The sequence below is a fragment of the Strix uralensis genome, chromosome 2, assembly GCF_047716275.1.
Source record: "Strix uralensis isolate ZFMK-TIS-50842 chromosome 2, bStrUra1, whole genome shotgun sequence".
NCBI lineage: Eukaryota > Metazoa > Chordata > Aves > Strigiformes > Strigidae > Strix > Strix uralensis.
The window spans coordinates 131,796,561-131,816,598 of record NC_133973.1 but is presented as its reverse complement, the minus strand read 5'-3'; the positions used below and the strand labels follow the sequence as shown (position 1 = coordinate 131,816,598).

General features: G+C 38.6%; 1 protein-coding gene across 10 annotated transcripts in view; it reads left to right on the top strand.

Moving 5' to 3' along the window:
- The window catches only part of DLG2 (discs large MAGUK scaffold protein 2), a 1,055,297-nt gene that overhangs the window by 9,591 nt on the left and 1,025,668 nt on the right, over positions 1-20,038 (top strand). For all 10 annotated transcript variants that reach the window (XM_074860344.1, XM_074860343.1, XM_074860342.1 and 7 more), the window contains one exon: positions 9,573-9,704. In XM_074860344.1, coding sequence (XP_074716445.1) covers positions 9,573-9,704 — 132 coding nt within the window. The remainder of the gene's footprint in view (positions 1-9,572; positions 9,705-20,038) is intronic.

The following is a 20,038-nucleotide window of genomic DNA, read 5'->3' as shown; positions in this document are numbered from 1 at the left end:
CTTCAGTCAGAGTTTAGAGATTGTGCTTTAAGATAAATTTAGTTCCAGAAAAGAGAATAAGAGGCTTTGGAAATGTAAACCCTATACAAAAGTTGCAGGGGCTGGAACTGTTTAGCCTGGGAAAAAGGAGACTGAGCAGGGGAGGGACATGACAAGTCACACAGCATAGAAGAGGCTGTAAAGGGAATAATGGTGGTTTGCTTTCCACATCGACATCTGGAGGGCAAGAAGTAGTTGTCCTGATTTATAACAAAAAATACGGAAATTATATAGTAGAAAAAAACCACTAGAACCTTCAAGTGCTGAAATCAGATGGTGAGGGATCTAGTGGACTGTGTAGGAGGTTACCAGTGCAGTTAGACAGGCATCTGTGGGATGGGTACAAGCCCGGGTCCTTCTGCACAGCAGGGCGGTAACCTGGAAACCTAATAGTAAACTGGAAACCTAATAGGGCTCATCCAGGCTCTATGGGTCTGTAATTTCTGTTTCTCAGAAAATTCAGCTGACACATCAGAGCATAACTCCTGCCCTTCAAAACAATCTGACTTGCAGAGCATTTAGCCCTCCTTCGTTGCGTCATCTGCACAAACCAATGTTCTGTAACAAGAGACTGCTGTGCAACTTGTGCTGTTTGACTGCAGCCGTTTGCACTAGCTGTGTGGAGCACAGAGACCTGCAGCAACACCACTGCGTGTTAACACCGTTCAGTGCAGAGCTGCCTGTCCTCCTTACTCTACTCCAGTTTCCCTTGGCGTTTGGATGCCTGGTTTCCCCTTAATATACCTGAGCATATAATATTGCTTTGCTCTGTGAAATTTGCTGTGGTGCTTGCGTAGCAGTTCTCACAGAATATCTGGCCCATTTTTTTGTCTGCTAACAGCATCAAGGTTTGGAATAACTGCTTCACAACTAAACCGTTCCAAAATTTGTGTTTTGTGGGAAAACAGTCTGTGCAGAGAATTCACCAAGGTTAGTTTGGGGAGGTTGCACTTCTTTTTACAGTTAACGGAGAGCGAGGACAACTGCGAATGCAATCTTAACTTTAATATCATTCCTTGTAAGAGTGTCTCCACTGGCCCAAGATTAATCTTCACAGACCATGTGTCAGTCTCCTCTGTATGCTGGTCTGGTTCCTAAAAGCTGAAACCCCAGAAGTAAGCCTGCCTGGTAATCCCTTAAATGATTAAACCCGCCTTTTTCTCTCCACTTGTTTTCCCTAGTGGGACAGAAGATGGGTTTACGTGTCATGCATACTCTCAGGAGCTGTTATTTTTAACCCTTTTGCTTGTTTGTTGTGAGTGCTGATCACACTGGGTGATAGTATTTGTCACATACGTAATGCCTTATGTTTCCTCAAGGTTGCATAACCCATATGCTGCCTTATCTTCATAGTTCAGTAAAGTCCTATTTTGGATACGAGGGGCCTGAGATGCTGAGAGCTTTCTGGTTTGTACAGGGCCACATATTCCCTGTCTGCTCTCCCTCTGTGCAGTCTGCTAGATTAATTTACATCTCATGTATGTAAATATTTTATGTTTATATTGTTTGTTTATATGTAAATATTTTATGATTGTCATTTGTCTAGTAGTTCTCAAGCCTTTTGAAGCATTGGAGCCTACAGCTTGTGTTTTTCTTAACCATCTTAGTGTACTGTTTCTTGTGTTTGTAAAATTTAACTGGCTTGCACCTCCTCTGTTTATACAGAGCATTGTGTATTAACAGGATTTATTCCTTTGTGTTTGCTGTTGCGTGTGACGATTTAGAAAGTTAAATGAGTTACTGATGGCTTGGATCAGTCCCAAGGCAGGTTGCCTAGAAATTTCTTATAAACTGCTGCATCTCCTCCCGTTCATCTGTGACAAGTAATTTTAATTTTTTGAGCTTTCCAGAGCAGAGGATCAAATCAAGAGATCTTAAAACAATTGAAGCAGAGAGTATTGTTGCTCAGACCTCTGGCTCTTTTGTCAGTGGTCACCTAAATGAAGGTGTGAACTCTCCAAAAGTAAAAGTAGTTTTTGAGATCCTTGTCTTCTAAAGTTACCAAAATTCACTGAGAAAACTTCCTTGCTCTCTTTACTGGTGCTCTGATTCAGTTTCTCACTTCTATTTTGGGTGCTGTGTTTTTCCTCCCACATTCTTCATGCCTTTTCCAGCTTCAGTGCCCTACATTTTCCCAATTCTAGTTGTCCGAAAGCTGGAAAGGATCTCCTGAAATGTGTTGGCATGTTTTTCTTTAAAAAGTCACCTATGCCACAGACTTTGCAAGTCAGAAAATAATCAAAATCCCTCTTAGGAAATGGAGTAGGTACAATTAGGGAAAAAAAAGAGGAAAGAATAAAAAAATCCCTTCATTTTATAAACTCGGTTAGGGTTAGATCTCAACTACTGTTAAACATCTCTGATGAAACAATAATATTTTTCATTTAAGTCAACATTCTTCTATACTGTTGCACCCCAAAAGTCTTTTTGTTCACAAACTCTGATGCCAATGGGAAGAAAGAAATGCAAGTATGATCCTAAACTTACCAACAGACTGTTGTAGGCTTGGTGTTGTGACTGCCTATCTACCTTGTGCTGGTGCAAGGCACTGTTAACCAGCTGCCTGTGATTTCTTGCATGTGCAAGGCAGAAGTTTCCAGTTCTTGCTGAGTTTGGAATCATATTTGCTTTTTTTCTCTCCATCTTCTGATCTACCTTGCTTCATAGCAGGAGTTGGGTGACAGGATCATACCCCTGTGGAAGGCAGCAGGAGCTCTCAGCAGGCTTGCGGGTGTTCAAAGCATAGCAATTTGTCCACAAAACCAGGGATCGGTCCTGAGCAGTATTGTATATGGGTCCATATAGAGTTCAGCCTGTATGACTTTATTGTGGCCAGAAGGAACTCTAAGGGCTTGAAAATAGGTATATAACTACATCTATCTGAATTATCTGGTGCTTCCATCATCTGTTTCTTTGTTTTGAGTTCAACATACCCTGGTTTGAGGAGTTTTGAAAATGGAGCTTCTTGGAGACTGGTTTTGAATCAAGCTTTATCTTTCTTGTGTAGTTTCAGTTATTTCTGTTAGTCAAATCTTTTTCAATTTAATTATTGAAATTCATAGATATTCCTAAATTATCTTCAGATCTAATATGTTTAGTTCATCTAAAGGGTAAATGGTTTGAATAACATCTGGGAGATATTTAAGAAAACCGCTTCCCGTATCCTATAGCTGTTCCCATAGACATCATGTTGCGTCAACTGTGTCATCCTCTGTCCCATATGAAGGCATGGTACGTATCAAAGACTTTTTAATCAACACAGCTGTCTCCACACCAGCAGAGCTGCAGTGCTTCAACTCTACCAGTCCTGTACTTTAAATGCTGCAGTGACTATAGTTAGATGAATTCAAATGGTGTATAAGTGAAGTCCAATTCTGCTGCCTTCAAGCAAGCACAACTCCCAGGGTTGTTTATATTTTGGTCAACTATTTACTTATATTTACTGAGGGCAGCAGGATTGGACTTCACTTACATGCCATTTGAGTTCATCTAATTATAGAAACTATAGTAAATAGTTGAACACTGAGTCTACACGGTCAAGCTAATGTACAGGTATTTCAAAGTACACCATGGAGCTTGTTTCTCCAGAGTGCTGCAGCTGTGTAGTTGTTTAGACCAGTGTAAAGTGTACTTAAAATAATGACATTTTAATTTGACAGCATTTACGTGCTTTTCTTTGCTCAGCAGTTGTATGGGTGTCCTCAGAAGCACCGTGCACCTGCACCATGTAAGCACATAACTCAGTTTTTGTGTACATACCTCCCAGAAGATTTCCAGTCACCTAAACACATTCAGGTATTCAAAAGCAGAGTGCCCACCTGTTACTGAAGCTCAGATTTTTCTGTGTCTCCATGCCTATATGGAGTTTCAGTGATTCTAAAATTGCTTGCAAAAAATGGGACCATGGCAAAGACCCAGAAATAAACCAGAAGAGGAAGGGAATCCTTCTGCTTTCAAGTACTGGTTAGTATTGCAAGTGGCATCCAGATCTCAGATATGGATCCTGAGAAGTAGCTAATTGATTTTGGCATCATTTTATCAAAGTGGATGATAAATTAATTGCAGAATTTCCTTTCTTTTAAATATGTGTAATTATGACATTTAGTCTTTCATATGTGTAGCTTACATTTTAAGAGCAATGCTTTAGGAAGTGATTTTTCATTGATGAGAATTTAATTTCTCCTGATATATAATACACATTACTTTGTACCTGCTTATATGTATGGCTTCATTTCTTGTTGACAGTATCCCTGGAAAACTTCTTCCTCTGTAAGTTATACTGAAGCTACGTTTTGTTAAAATATAACTTGGGTTGTATTAACAATGAATTTTCTATATAATTTTATTATTTGTTTCATCAGATGTATAAGCATTGCCCCAACATGTTTTTTAGCTCTATACTAAACTGTCTACTTACAAAGCTTTAAAAAACTATATTACATAAAAGTGTGTCTGTATAGTGTGGGGACTATAAAGTGTGGATTATTCTCTAATGATGACATCTAGAATAATTCTAAGGAAAGGATTTGCCTTTTTTTGATTCTTACATAGATCAGTACATTACATTAAGCAGAGACTCCTTCTGTAGAAAAAAAAATAAATAATTTCATGTGTGGTAGATTGTTTGGGGGGGGGGGGGAAAGTTTTTCAAAGAAATCCAGTAAACAAAGCCATTGATGTACAGTTTTGTTTCAGTATCACATATCTCTGATTTGTTGTATTGTAGCAATTGCCCATTCCCTGATCAGTAACATAAACCACAAACATTTATGAACCAGTTAAAAAATTATGGAGTGATAAAGTAATAAAATTTACAGAATTATTAGTTTGGGTTAATTGATAACCTCTTGGACAAGATACTGTAGGACCCTAAAAGCTGTTTTATCCTCAAAGAAATTTTTCTTATTATTGCATTAAGATGTTCTGAGTATGATTTATTTAAACGAAACAGTAATACATATACTATGTAGAATATATGTGAGTTTTTGTAGGATTGTATCTTCTGAATGGTTCTTGTCAAAGTCATATTTCAAAGCCAATAGGATCAATTTAAAAAGTGTCATAATATGCAAAGAAACAGTAAGAAAAACTAAAACTGTGTCCAGTAGACCTTGTGGGGCACAGCTGACACTGACTTTCAGTGGTCTTTCTTTTGTTAGCAAAGAACCTACTCAGGATCAACATGGAGGCCCACAACTTGGGATATTAAATTGTGTGTTCAGTGGATTTGTGGTCTTACTCGAATTTGGTTTTGGTATCAGCACTGAAGAATAGTGGTATCATAGAACAAAGGGTTTTTTGGTTGTATTTATAATATACTCTGACTGTAAGGTACAGGATTTATTTTGGCTGCTAAAAATTTAACTGTGTGCTCCGTTGGATATTGTAATACCATACATACAGTGATCCAGTCTTTCATGAAAACCACCAGTCTGCCATTCTTCTTGATGAGAAGAATGTGTGAGAATTCAGCTTCGGAAACTGGTTTAATTTGGGTGGCAGGGAATATGGTTCTTATTTGACTATTGGGCTGCAGTCCGGGCAGTCAGTTCTTGCAGCCAAATATTATTTAAGCTTTGTAGCTGTCAGACAGCCCCCAAAGGCAAAGTGCTGGTTGTCCTCATCTGCTTTGGGTATAACTGGGACTTGAAGATGGTTATTATCTTGGAGAGCATACTTGGTATTCTTCAGACTTGCCATATTATTGTATTATTTCGTGTTTTTTTGATTGTTGTGCAGAGGTATGAATGTTGTGTGGCAGTGCTGAACAGGATTATGCCCCATCGTGCTAAATACTGTACAAATCCATATGAAGATCTAGTTCCCCCAAGTAGTTTATAACCAGTAAAGTTCATCAAAAAGGCTGAAAATTACTTTTTTGAAAGCCTAATCTAGTGCCAAAATGACTGGAGATTCGAATAGTCTTCGTAAACCCCTCAGCTTTTCAGGAGTGCTCCAGTAGCAGTAGTTACACAGCCCCCTCCCTGACATGCTGAAATACTCCTGGTCAAGAAATGTTTCCAGTTGATACCAGGACATCAGCGGTGGCTTTCAGCAAAAGCAGGGCAGCCTTGGGGGTGACTGGATCTCCCAGCCCATGCAACCCACCACAGGTTATTTGGAAAACTAGATACACTGCTATCGAGTGCAACTGTGCGGGAAAAAGCTGCCACTCCATTCAGGAGCTTAGGGAGAGAGTAAAAATGAATGTATCCTATTAAAGCTAGAGAGGAAAATTAGACAGGAAGATAATGACTTGATCTGGGATTTAGTCAGGATTTAGATTTAACACTAGAACTGTGCTCTGCTGGTGGTTGTTCAGTTTGTAGTTTAGGACTGTTTTGGGGTCAACTGGAAGCAGGCTTTTTTCATCTTGATGAATTGAAAAATAATAATCTAAGTGAAAATAAAAACTCTGCTCATGCCCACAGAGGATGCTACTTTTTGCAGCTGTTTTTTAAAATAAGAACCATACACTTTAGGGAAGGAATGATTAATGAGGGAGGGGATGTCAGCATGCTTCGCCATGTGACTCAGAGAGTGGTAGGGCATCTCTCTGGTGTGGAATCTCATTTTCCTGATTTCTCAGATAGTCCACTTCTGAAAAGTGTCCTCAGTACTGGATACTTTGCAGTGGTTTTGCACCAGTGTCTGCTACTTCACTTCAATATAAATAATCATGTATTCATTGCATATGCCTGGCTGTACTGGGAGGAAGGTGAATGCCTGATTCCAATAGATGCTTTAAGGTATTAACTAATTATTTTATTGAGGGCAGCCAGAACTATCAGTGTATAAATGAAACCACAGGCATCACAGGGTGTCAGACACAGTCATAAGGTCAGCGAAAGGTGTGATATGATTGGGGTTTTCAAGGCAAAAGAAGCTGAGCTCACATGTAGAATTAATTCTTTATTCCCAACCATTTGTTGGGAATATCCTAACCATATCCCACTTGGACCCAGAACTTTGTTTTGAGGCTGTGCTTCTGATTTGGGTGATCTGTGGTGGGAGCCCAGCCCAGGTGTTGTGACCTGGCCTTTAAAAGAGCTGATCTCTCACTCTGTAGGTTCTAAGTGGGTCCTAAAGTGTGCTACTGGCTTTAGGTGAAAACAAGTCAATTGCCTAACCCTTACCTGCCCCAGGGACAGCTCTTAGAGAAAGAAGGAGCTCCTCTTGGAGACCCCCTCAAGGTGGGATTGCAGCAGAGAACTGTGAGCTCCTTCATTGTATAAATGTCTACACTGCTCTAAAATGCTCCCTAATTTTCATATATATGTGATATATATGTTATATATATATATGGACAGTGGGATAAGGCCAACTGTATGAGTTTCAATAAGGCCAAATGCTGGGTGCTGCACTTTGGCCACAACAACCCCCAGCAGTGCTACAGGCTTGGGGAGGAGTGGCTGGAGAGCTGCCAGTCAGAGAGGGATCTGGGGGTGTTGATTGACAGCTGGCTGAACAGGAGCCAGCAGTGTGCCCAGGTGGCCAAGAAGGCCAATGGCATCCTGGTTTGTGTCAGAAATAGCGTGGCCAGCAGGGACAGGGAAGAGATTTTACCCCTGTTCTCGGCACTGGTGAGGCTGCACCTCGAATACTGTGTTCAGTTTTGGGCCCCTCACTACAAAAAGGACATTGAATGACTCGAGCGTGTCCAGAGAAGGGCAACGAAGCTGGTGCAGGGTCTGGAGCACATGTCGTACGAGGAGCGGCTGAGGGAACTGGGATTGTTTAGTCTGGAGAAGAGGAGACTGAGGGGAGACCTCATCGCCCTCTACAACTACCTGAAGGGAGGTTGCAGAGAGCTGGGGATGAGTCTCTTCAACCAAGTAATAAGTGAAGAACAAGAGGTAATGGCCTCAACTTGCACCAGGGAAGGTTTAGACTAGATATTAGGAAGTATTTCTTTACAGAACGGGTAGTTAGGCGTTAGAATGGGCTGCCCAGGGCAGTGGTGGAGTCCCCATCCCTGGAGGTGTTTAAGGGTAGGGTCGACATAGCACTTAGGGATATGGTGTAGTTGGGAACTGTCAATGTTGGGTTAATGGTTGGACTGGATGATCTTCAAGGTCTTTTCCAACCTAGATGATTCTGTGATATTTTTATATATGTGTGTGCTTATATATATATACATTTAAATACCATTCCTTTTTATTCATTATGTTTTTTATTTCTCTGATAAAATGCTTGTGACCAGCCAGAATTTCTGTGAGGAGAAAGAAGAGAAATTGCATCTTCTTAAACATTAATCATTGATTAAGTATTTCCCCCTTTTTAATTTGAGAATGTTACCAACTTACTGAATACAAGTCATGTCTCTGCCCCTACTGTGCACTCATCTAATTGTCACACCACAAGGGCCACGCCATAGGGATCATGTTCAAGATCCTTGGATGAACAAAGATGATTAATTTTTATATAATGAAGAAAGAAATTTTCTTTCAGTTATTTAGAAAAAAGTATGATAAAAGCAGTCTGTTTTGCTTTTCAGGCCTTTTTACAGTACTTTATTGAGTTTAATCTAACTAAAGACTCTGAACCTCTCCTGGTAATGAAGCTTGCATTGAACTCTACTGTAAGAGATTTAGATTGAGGCACTTGTTTCACTACAACTAGTAATTTGGGGTTTTTTTACTGTTTGGTAATATTATTGCAAACTTGATGGCAGTCTAATTACAAATGTGTGCAGCTGTCTCAGTGTCATGTATGTATGTGTGTGGACATTTCTGTGAGCTAGTTAGGATGGGGAGAAGGAAAGGTGAAGTCCGATTCTCCTTTTTCCTCTATTTTCTTATATGGAAGATGGTGATGTTTGGATTTCATACAATTTTATATGTCACTCATGCTCTTGGCAAATGACTACACAAAGATAATAGCAGCAGGAGAAACAGAGCTCTCTTTGGACTCTTACAGAAAGGCTGGATTGCTACATTTGAGCCAGCACATGAATGAAAGTCTGCTATCAAAGTCTCATTTTTACCGGAGGTAGATAGCAATTTTATGTATTGAGGGAACAGAAAAAAACAACCATGCTCTTGGACACCTGCCTTTCAGATACACACTTGGTATTCAGAGAACAGAGCATTGAGTGCTGCAAATGTGAAGCAAACACTTTCATGTCTTCTCTGAATATGTTTTAAGGCCAGTTTTTCTGCATGGGTATCCGTAATGGTTATTGTCTACAATTTTGTAGCTTCTGCAAATTGTGATTTGGTCCAAACCCTATAGTTTCCAGCTGGTTCTGGATAAATGAAAGCTGGACACTTGTTGTAGATGCCATTCAAAAGATTGTTTTCCCTTTGCAGGGATATCTCAGACACACAGTAATCTTCCTCATTTGGTGTTGGGTTAATCTCTCCATTATGTTGCTTATGTCATACAGCTAATGACAGAATGTGACAACATTTGTTGTAAATGTTCCTTACACATGTGAACAATGCCTTTAGAAATGTGAAGTTGATATTTGATCATTTAAGTACTTTCCAGAGCCAATAAAAGACTTTTTTTTTTGTACTGTTTGTTTTTAGATACTGACCGAGCTTTAGTGCTGTTGGAAGAATATTGTAAAAAACTAAGGAAGCCAGAAGAGCAACAACTGAAAAAAGCCATCAGAAAGGTGATGGGCATCTTTAAGAGCAGCTTGTTTCAGGCACTACTAGGTAGGTACTAATATTTAATACTAGATGAAGGCCAGAGCTAGGTCAGACCTAGTAACTTTCTTATTGGTCACTATTTGTGTTTACAATGGAACAGCATGTTGAGATGATCCTTCCAGGTTCTTTGTGGGGAAACTCATTGTCCTGATATTTCCAAGGTATTTTCTTATTTATAGTGTAAGAAAGAGTAACAAAAAACTCATGCAGGATAAGGCATTGAATGGTTATTTGTAAACCTTGCTGTTTTCCTTTGTTTAATGGAAGTTACTGAACCAGAGTAGGATATAACTGTTTATGCAAAGTTGAGTATGAAGCCATCTCCACACAGGTAAATGGCCAAAGTTTCATTGATTTCACCGGCATGAAGTAGCATCTAAAATCTTTGTGTCTTTTGCGTTATGTTTTTGTGAAAAGTGTCAGCCAAAGAAACTTGGAAATGAGTCAAGAAAAATGCTCAGGAACACGGTGAAGGTTTGGCAGAATGTTCCCATTCAAGCGATGTTGCAGTGTTCAAATAGATATGCTGGCGTATCACTCAGTCGTTCTTCCATTTACTTGAAGGTCCCTGTTTTACCTTGTAAATGATGGTATTTGTCAAAATCAAGCACTTGGTGTTTTGGGACTTTGTATAAAATAACCTCCATAAGTTGTTATGTATAATGGTTTCAAGGTCCTGAACGTACCAGGTTGCTGTAGCAGTGCTGTTGTCCCTTGTGCCGTGCTGAGCCTGTGCTGCCAGTCATGGGAAGTGGGGACAGTAACTGTGCATCACCCTTGCTCTACTTCCCTCTGCCCTCTTGCTCACATTGCATTGGCCTCTTGGTGTTTTATTCCTTCACAAACATCTGTCCATTTTGTGCACAACTAGTCTGAAGGGCACATTTCTTGACACAAATGATGTGTGTGGAAGCACACGTACCTTCAAGTTATGGTGTGTGAAGCCAGAATACCAACTGTGCTCACTGCAGAGCTAAACTCAGTAGCAGTTAGGGAAAAATTTTGATTATATATCATAAAAGTAGAAGTACATCAATGCTGCACTATTACTGTGAAGATGATGGAGGTCCAGGAAGAGTTTCAGCAATTTCTGTAGCATTTATGAAAAATGTATGTTACCAGTCACTAACATTTCCTGCAAATGGAAGTAATTAACATCAATGCTATTTTACTTGTGATTTCTCTCAGCTTCTTTTAAGTGATTAGCTTTATTTTATAAACACTACATAATTTTTAATTGCTGTGTATTCTTCAAAAATGGAAATAGATTCATAATTGAATGGTATTTACCAAATAGTTATAAATAGATTTGAACTAAAAAAATGAAAAAAAGATGGGACGCTTCTATGTTATTTTTATGAAGATGACTATGGATATAGAAGTATGTGCTGAAGAAACACACAAGTCACAGAAGCAACATTAGCTGTACATTTACTTCTGCAGTACTTTGAAGTAATACTTCAAGTGTTCTAACAACACGTGTGCTTTGTGTGTGGCTACACTGCAATATTTGTTGATGTATTACATATGCCACAAATAAAACAGTGATTATAGCTACATTAAGGTTGAATCCAAAGAATAAATGAAATCTTTTGATTGCCACAATAACAGATTGAGGAGTGTGGTGTTACGGAAGTTAGATAGCATTTTAATTTGTAGGCCTTTGGATGTCTTTTCCTTGTTCTTAAATGCTTCTTTTTATAAAAGAGATTTGGGGATTGCAAGACGTGTTCAAAGTCACTCATTATTACATTTGGTTTGCTATTTGGTTGGTCTAGATTCTGGACCACAAAATTTTGGATTCACAAAAGAGTGACCTCTCATCAGTATTTTAAGTGTGGCAGATGATGTTATTACACAATCAATAATGAGGTTCTTGCATAATCGGCATTTCAAAAAAACCCACTTCCATGACATCTGTTTTAGCTTCCTGTCATAGTTTCTTCCATTTACCTCTAAATCAGACCACCACACAAACAAATACCTAAGGCAGAGCTTCTGGTCTCTTTTTAAGTTCTGTACTGCTAACATTCCTTTGTCTTTTATATTTACAGAATGTCTAATGGTCTTGAAAGCATCCATTTTTGAGTGCCTAATCTTAATTAGACTTAATTTTCAGAGTCTGAGTGGTCATCATTTTCCAAAACTTGATCTCATTTAGAGCTGTCAAACATTGGTTTTGTCTAGAATTGATTGACCTTTTGAATACTTAGGCTGTAACTACCAATGAAAAGTATTGTTATTGTACAGAATCATTAACCTGGATGCAGAAATGCACATTCCTACCAGACATAAAGTTAACATAATTTTATGTGCCAAATTCAGTTTTTGTAGCTCCTACAGCTTCAGTATTTGATTAGAATTTGATTCCTTTGCAAATAAATTCAGCTGTTGTAAACATTATTGTCCTTTAAGTATGTGTTCAATTCTTATTACCTTCCAAAATGCTTAAAAAATCTGTAGGATGTCTGAAATAGAGTATAACAAGAACAGATAAAGAAAAATAATTATAATTAGAGGCACTTGTCAAATCTAGTGTTGTCTAGTTCCTTTTGTTCTCAAAGTTATGCTTGTGTGATTTGATTCAACCAGCCATCTTTGAACCTGGGCTCTCACGGAACATGTGATTATTTTTATCTTCAGTGTGTTTCATAAATATTAATTGTTGACTACTGAACGGGGGAGTAACATGAGAAAAATGAGGATTCAATATTTTTCATACATATATTCCACACATGCAAGAAATGACTACAGATACGGAAGTAAAAGTTGTATAAGTGATTTACAGAAGGATTATTGAAGGATTAACCTCCTACATTTTAATTCGGATTCAAAAGCATCTCCTTCTCCCTTTGGGCTGTTCTTGTTACTGGACTTCTTGTTAGAGTTTTTGTGTTTAGTTACAGCTTAGTTGCTAAGAGCCACATTTTCAAAGCAGTATGTGGAGCTGCAGCCTCTAGAGTCCCATTTACACTCCAGTGGCCCCAACACAACGTTTTGAAAATCGAGCCTTAAGAGGAGGGAGGAGGAGAAACTCTTCAGAAGGAGTGTGCAAGGGGAAGAACACATAGTTAGATACTGACATTACTCTTTAGATAATTCCAAATTATTTTCACCAGAAGGATGGTACCAATTCTCTTGCACAGTGAGGAACTGTTGTTATTATTCGCTCTTAAGGATTTTTGCTTCTTGTAGGGTCATCCATAGCTAGATGATATTAAAATCACAGGGTCCTCTCAAATTGTAGCACATGTTCTGATGTGAACTTTTATTTTTTTAAAACCCCACGAGGAGGAGGAAGTGAAACCTACAGAACTCCAAATGCCTCATTTGTTGGGATCGTCTCATAAGGGGGCATCTTGGAGGCATTGTGCAGAGATAGAAAAGGAAAACCATGAAAGAGAGTAATAATAGACACCTGGATATGTCAAGATGACCAAACATTTATTTTTGTACTTCTTTATGAAATTTAATCAGTTTTTATAATGCAATGCATAGTTTAGTAAAATTTATTTCTAAAAACCTCTGCTCTATATTTGTCTAGCCTTCATTTCATTAAGAAAATTGCATGACTTAACAGCTTAGAAGGCCGTTCTGTGGAATGAGAAAGGATGAAAGAGGTTTATGTCAGGGTTGGGTATTTTTGTAGATACTTCTCTATAAAACATCATTTTGTTTCTAGCAGGAATTAAAGTGCCACAAATAGCTGTAATCATCTTATGCAGTATTAGGTAAAAACTAATCTCGATAGGTTTTTCTAAAATTCAGATAAACCCAATCTGCAGTGGATGACGTATTTCCTGAGGACTTTGAAGCCATGTCTTACGGTTTTTTCTCATGCTTGCGTAACTTTGCCTGAATTTTAAAATGTCATATTTTCAATTGAAATCTGCATCATCTTCTTTTTTTTAATGGTGTTGTACCATAACTGCAAAATAATGTGGATGTCTTACATCCTTAAGCCTGTCTTAAAAATTGCTGTAGTAGACAGTACTGTAAGGATTACAGAATTTACTGGTCATCTGTGCCACAGCATGTATTTAGAGACTTAGGCTACAATTTTGCGGGTTTAGTAAGAGGGATTTTTTAGACTCTTTACCTCATTCAGCTCACTTTTAAATAAGGCCTGTTATAACAATCCATTTTAAAAGAGCGATAATGTCTTTTAAACCAAGTGAAAAAAGGAAGACAGACTATTCTTCTGCAGTCACATACTGCTTTTCTATTAAAAGTTTGTATAAATTAAGTGGCAGTATAACTCAATAGTGTTATATTAGTATCCAGACTTCCAGGAATCTACTTATATCTTGTGATCCTCCATGTTACTGGAGAGTGCTATGGGACAGATGGGGTATATAAGTAGGACATAAAGTACAGACATTTAAGAGAGCCAAAGCAAGTCCCCCTTTGCTCTTAATTATTTTAGGATGTACATATCTATTGAAAAATAGCATAGCCATTGACAAATGCAAACATTTAGCATAGTAAGCATGAAGCCACTCAAGAGCTTAGATTTGTCTTAGTTTGATTGACTTGTGTGTCTACAAAGCTGTGAGCTGGGACTGAAACTCCCCTTGCACTTAGAGCAATGGTTAAATTTCAGGATAGTTTAGATATAAAAGAAACTGGGGAGGAACCTATCATAGGAGCAATGAAACATGACCCTGTCACAAAAGGAAAATGCTAAGAATGAAAAATGAGAAAGATTTTGATAGATGTAGCCATGCATGTCAACTAAGAATAATGATATAAAAGTCCCTCCATTTCTAGGCCTTAATGCTGAGAATAATAATTATGCTGTTGACCATATAGAGAGAAGAATGTAGAGGCAATTAATGGAAAGACAAGGAATTTGTTTAAGCGTGTTGTGTTTAAGAAAAATCCTTTTAAATAGTGATACAAGGAAATTTGAGACTGGAGGGAAGGGTGTGGGTCAGGACTGGGGAATAGATCTGTGAATAGCAGGATAAATGGTGAGAAAAGTAGGAGACCTGCAACACAGTCCTGGGCTGGAGATGAAGCTTGAACCAAAATAGGTGTTGAGGAACAATTGTAGATGTCAAAGTCAGGATCATGTAACACCTCAGAAATCCAGTGCTAGTCATACATGGTAACGCTGGCCTTTGGTGTTAAAAGGCTTGTGAGATTTGCACAAAAGGCATAGAAATAATCTATAAAATACTGCAGGTTGTTACTGTCTGCTTCTATGATCTGTCTTTAAGAAAAACTGCAGTCATATTTTCAGGCTTTTCTCCACAACCACCAAGACCTCTTGTACTTTTTCCTTTGAGCGAACCTAAGATTTGACATTCATGGCATCACAGAAAACAAGGCAACACCAAATTTCACAAGGGTCCTGCTAAAGCTGTTAGAGTTAAGGATATCAAAATGAGGAACGTGATTGACAATAACCTTTCTAAGGTGATGGTGGCCCTCGCTAGTACCAAGCTTTCTCAATTTTCAGGGAGAAGCATGTTTCAGCACTTATTGTGTCAGTGTTTCAGGGACCAAAAGGATATTAAATGAATTGCTGTACTGGGAAACTTTTCAATAGAAAAGCACAACCGGGTGTTATCTATTCATACTTGCCAAGCTTGCTCTTGTTAGATGTTTTTAGCCCGCTTATGTGTTCAGTGTGCTTAACTACTTACAGTGCTCGTGAATGTAAGGTCACTGATCTCATGTGTCATTGTTCTCTAGACTTAATCTCAGTGAGCTGGTTTCTGATCATGTCAGGCTATTTCAACTCCTGTAACAACACTGAATTCCTCAGGAGTTAATCCCATGCAGCCAAGCCTGTGTCCGGCCCAGGGACATTAGGCAATCCTCTCGCCGAGGGCCTGAGTCCAGCATTCACAAAGTCAAAGAAAAAAACTCCCATTGACTTGCTTGCATTGGATCATGTGTTGGAGTGATTCTTCCAGAGATTTATATTCAGACCTACCCTGACTGAGGAATAAAGATTCTTCAATAGCTGTATCTAAAAATATTGAAACCCTCCCTGACTGTTACAAATGTTGAGGAGCAAAAGAAATGTGCAAAACCTCTTCAGTGTCTGTCACATTTGAGAGGCGCTCATATGACATCTCCGACAATGGGAAAGCCTGTTATTACTTCACACAGAGTCCTACTTTCCCAAACTGGCATCTTTCTTTGTTGCAGCGTAAATTACAGCAGAACTGAAATTTAAATTCAAGGGCAGCTTTTGTTTTGCCTGAAGACAGCTGCAGCTGCTTTTATTCTTGAAGTCCAATTCTCTTAGTAAGCAAATTTTCTCTTTCTCTCAAAAGAGCTAAAGGTAGCAGTGCTAGATCTTCGGAATGGTTTGAAGCTGTGTGATTTTTTTTTTTTTTTTTTTTTTTTTAAGAGCTGGGGGCTGGATTGCAGCCAGCTCAAGGATCTAACTCTTGTGGTTCTTCAGTGAAAGTCTGGTCACACAGAGTGAACCAATTGTTCCAAAAAAAAAAAAGAAAAAATCTAATGTAACTGGCTTCCAGTGGATTTTGACCCACCGCTATTTTTGCTTCCATGGCAGTGTAATTTCCCCTGCATTATCGTCATTTCTCTCTGGCTTTTCTAACTCTCCCCACCCCATGGTATCTGCAGATCCTTTGGTGAAGGTGAGGCTTCCTCACTTCTGTCAAGTTGCATTGACATTGGGCAGAGGGTTCAAAGTTAGCTGGTGAGAGCTAGCAGATGGATGCACATGCAGGAAAGACAGACATCACGTTACTATAGGGAAATCACGGTGAAGATATCCAGAGAGGGGAGTTTCACTGAGGTCTGAAATGTTACCCAGTCTTTCTTAGTTGTGTCTGTGATGGAGGAGCTGAAATATTCCTGTATCTCCGAAAATCTCAGAATTGCTTTTGCCTTTGGAACTTATTGGGTGTTACAGTGATGCCTTACTGGTTATTGATGAGGAGCAAACAGAGCCAGGGCATGGTGCTCACTGTTCTTGCTGGCCAACCTGGAGATGTGAGTAGCCTTCCCACAACAACTTAATATTAAAGTAATCTGGTTATTTTCCACTTTGAGAGGAGGTATGTGTGCAAAGATATGGGAGTCCTCTGTGGGTACCCAAATCGTGTTTTGTTTGAAATAATTTAAATATTAAAAGCTTGTGAATTACCAGAAGAGACCTCAACCTCTTACGTTTGTGGGAATGTGGATTGGGATCTCATCCTTGATGTTGACCTTTTCCTTAAAGAATTGCACAAAAATGCTGGATATGAATGCTGATGGACTCTGAAAAATTCAGAATCCCACCCAGGTCTGTAGTTGGATTCTGAGCCTGTGTACATGAAGAAACCGCTTACAGCACTGTTACAACCTAGGTAGTACATAATCACTTGTAATCCTCATGCAACCCTCTGCTCGTGCTTTGCTGCCGTTTAACCAATGAATGATAGCATTTACATCTCAGACAAGGAATTCAGAAGCTTTGTGGACCTTCCTCATTCAAAATGCAAAAGCAGTGCATTGGAAATAAACCATTTTTAAGATGAGTTTTTAATATGAGCAGTGTGATAATTGTTGAGCTTGTTAGTTTTCAATATCCAGCAAGGAATAAAAGCCGTTTTTTGTTCCTGTAGTGTGTGTGTGTCTTGGCCATATGGATTTAATGTATAATTAGAATTAATAAAATGCTGTTGCAGCAGCTGTTGCTGTGTGGCTGCCATCCCAGTGTGAAGCTTTTCTTTCTCTTTGCATTAAATAGGGATAGCCCTTTATTACTGGTTTGTGATGAGAGCTAGAGATTTAAGAGATGCATTTAGATAATCTGGTTTTATTTTGAATAATGTATTGTCCTTTTTCAAGCTGAGGGAATATAAAAGAACAATGAGATGATTTTGCATTAAATAAAGAAAGACTGGATTTATATCTTGCTAATACAGTTTATACATCTACTAATAAAATGGAAGAAAATAATCTGGAGCAAGCTGTTCCACCAGTAATCCCAATGTTTATTTTTGTCTCTAAAATAGCAGAACTGTTCTCCCTCTCTAATGGTTTGGTCTGTGGAGTCATTTTAGGCTAGTCTGTGATGTGGTTTTTGTTTAGTGAATATAACTTTTTAAGAAGCTGCACGGTAATTTTGAAATCACAGAAATATTTTAGCCTTGAAGAGTGTTATACCTTACCGTTTTCAAAGCTGTTATACGTGAGCCAAATGTGTTGCTTGGTGCCACCTCTGTGGCTCTTCTGGAATCTCAGGACTCTTAACCCTGTGCTTCCAGTATCTCAGGAGTCAGTGACAAACACTGATTTAAGTGATTTAAGTGCACTTGAGATTGAGCACTGAATAGTAAGGTGCATGAAAGTAAACTAGTTAATTCTGCATATACATATATGTATATATTTGTCTCTATATATACATATATAAAATACTTATATAAATATATATATATATAGTATCAGGTAACTGTGGGCATCGTATTTATCTCAAACTTCTCAGGTATGATTCTGTACTTTGGAGCTCTGTTGGGTATTAAAATATGTCTTGACAAGAAGTACTGTAGGCTGTGTTGTTCATTCCCATTGTCTGTTTATTCTGTCGTGTGGTCCATTTCTTGTGACTACGTTTGTGCTCTGTCACCCTGATCTGTCACTGAGATAATTATGAGCTCTTTTCATAGAAGACTGAATTTATGTCTTTCATTTGTTCTTTCCTGTCTCCATTTTGTCATCATAGTTGTGTGGTTTTGAATTTCTGCTGATGTAGTTGATTAAGGCACTATTGCATAAAATCCCAGGCATTAGAAATAGAAAACAGCATTTATAATAATTAGAATTCTGTTATGTTACACAGAAATGATGTGGTATTTCAAAACAATGTGAAAAGAAGAGAATTAGGTCTGTGGTCAGAGGTAGGGCAGTGCTGTAACTAAGGTAGCTTCTGTGAACTGAGTTCAATTCCTGTACATACATACACTGTGATACTTCTTACTTATTTGACCTCAAACTGTTTTCCTTCAAAAATCCTGCTTCATTCAGCGTGCAGAAGGGGCAGGACTCAGCTCATGAGCAAGTATTATTTAATCCATTGCTTTCCTGTTGTTATTTACTGTGTGATGAGGTGACTGTAGTTCTGTGCTACGGAGGTGATACTGAAGCCCTGAGAAATAGAGGTAAAAATATCTACTTATTTTAGAGGCCTGATTGGAGACAATTCTGACCTGATAAATCACCACGTACACCACTTTTAATGTCTGACCACAGCTCCAGCTGCAACAGGGAGCAAGGCTGTCCCAATGTCTCATTTTGGGCACTTAAAACATGAGGATCATCTGATGGGTGATGATTTTGGAAAAATATAGTGTACGTGACTTCCCAACCATCACTGAGACTCTCTGTAGGGGTCAGAGGTAGGATCTAATTCCTGGGGTGGCATTTAATGCTCTTAAACTAAAGAACCTTCAAGAAGTCTTCTTACCACTCTCAGCCTTTCATCTCCTGAGATAAATGGTTCAAAGGTTGTTCAGACAGCTTCCCCAGAGCAAGCCCATTCAGTATACTGAATAAAGTGTCAGAGCAGAGAGAGAAATGGTATGTAACCATATACTTAAATTGTGACACTTTCTAACTTGGGGAGTTACCTTTACAACCCTATCAGTGTTTTGAAGTTAATTTTACATGGTGATTTCCTAGACTTTAAGGATAGAAAAAAGAGCTTCTCATCGCAAATTCCATTGTGTGATGATATTGATAACATGCATGTTTAAAAGCAAGGTCAGAACTGTTGGACACTTCACACCAGCCTTTGCTGCTTGAGCTAATGGAGATGCTGACACCACCAAAGGTACCTTTTCCTTTCTCTTAGATCTTGTTTTTGTCCCAGTATCCCAATAGTTAGATGGTTTAGATTAATTAGATATTTTTCTTCTGCAAAATAAATATTTTGAAGTCATATTTCTTGGAGGTACTGTGTTTGGGATGACCATCATTTTCAATGTCCTACTGATAATGGGAATGTCAGAGCAGATGGTGTTGGAGAGGCTTTGCTCGGAGGACTCAATTCCACATTCTGGCTCTGCCACTGCCTTGCTGCACACCCTGAGCCAGTCCTCTGCCTCCACCACAGATAGATGGAGATGTGGCTCAAGAGTGCCCTTGTGGCCTTCTCCCACCAAAATTCTGGTGTTACATATATATCTATATTTACAAACAACTTACATATATTCACAATATTATGTATATATATACATGCACATATATATATACACATGCATGATATAATTTCCTATTTTAACATATATATTTATATATATTCATAGATATTCATACATATGAATGATCATTTTCATCAGGGAATTTGTTAGGAGATTCACTGTCTTCCC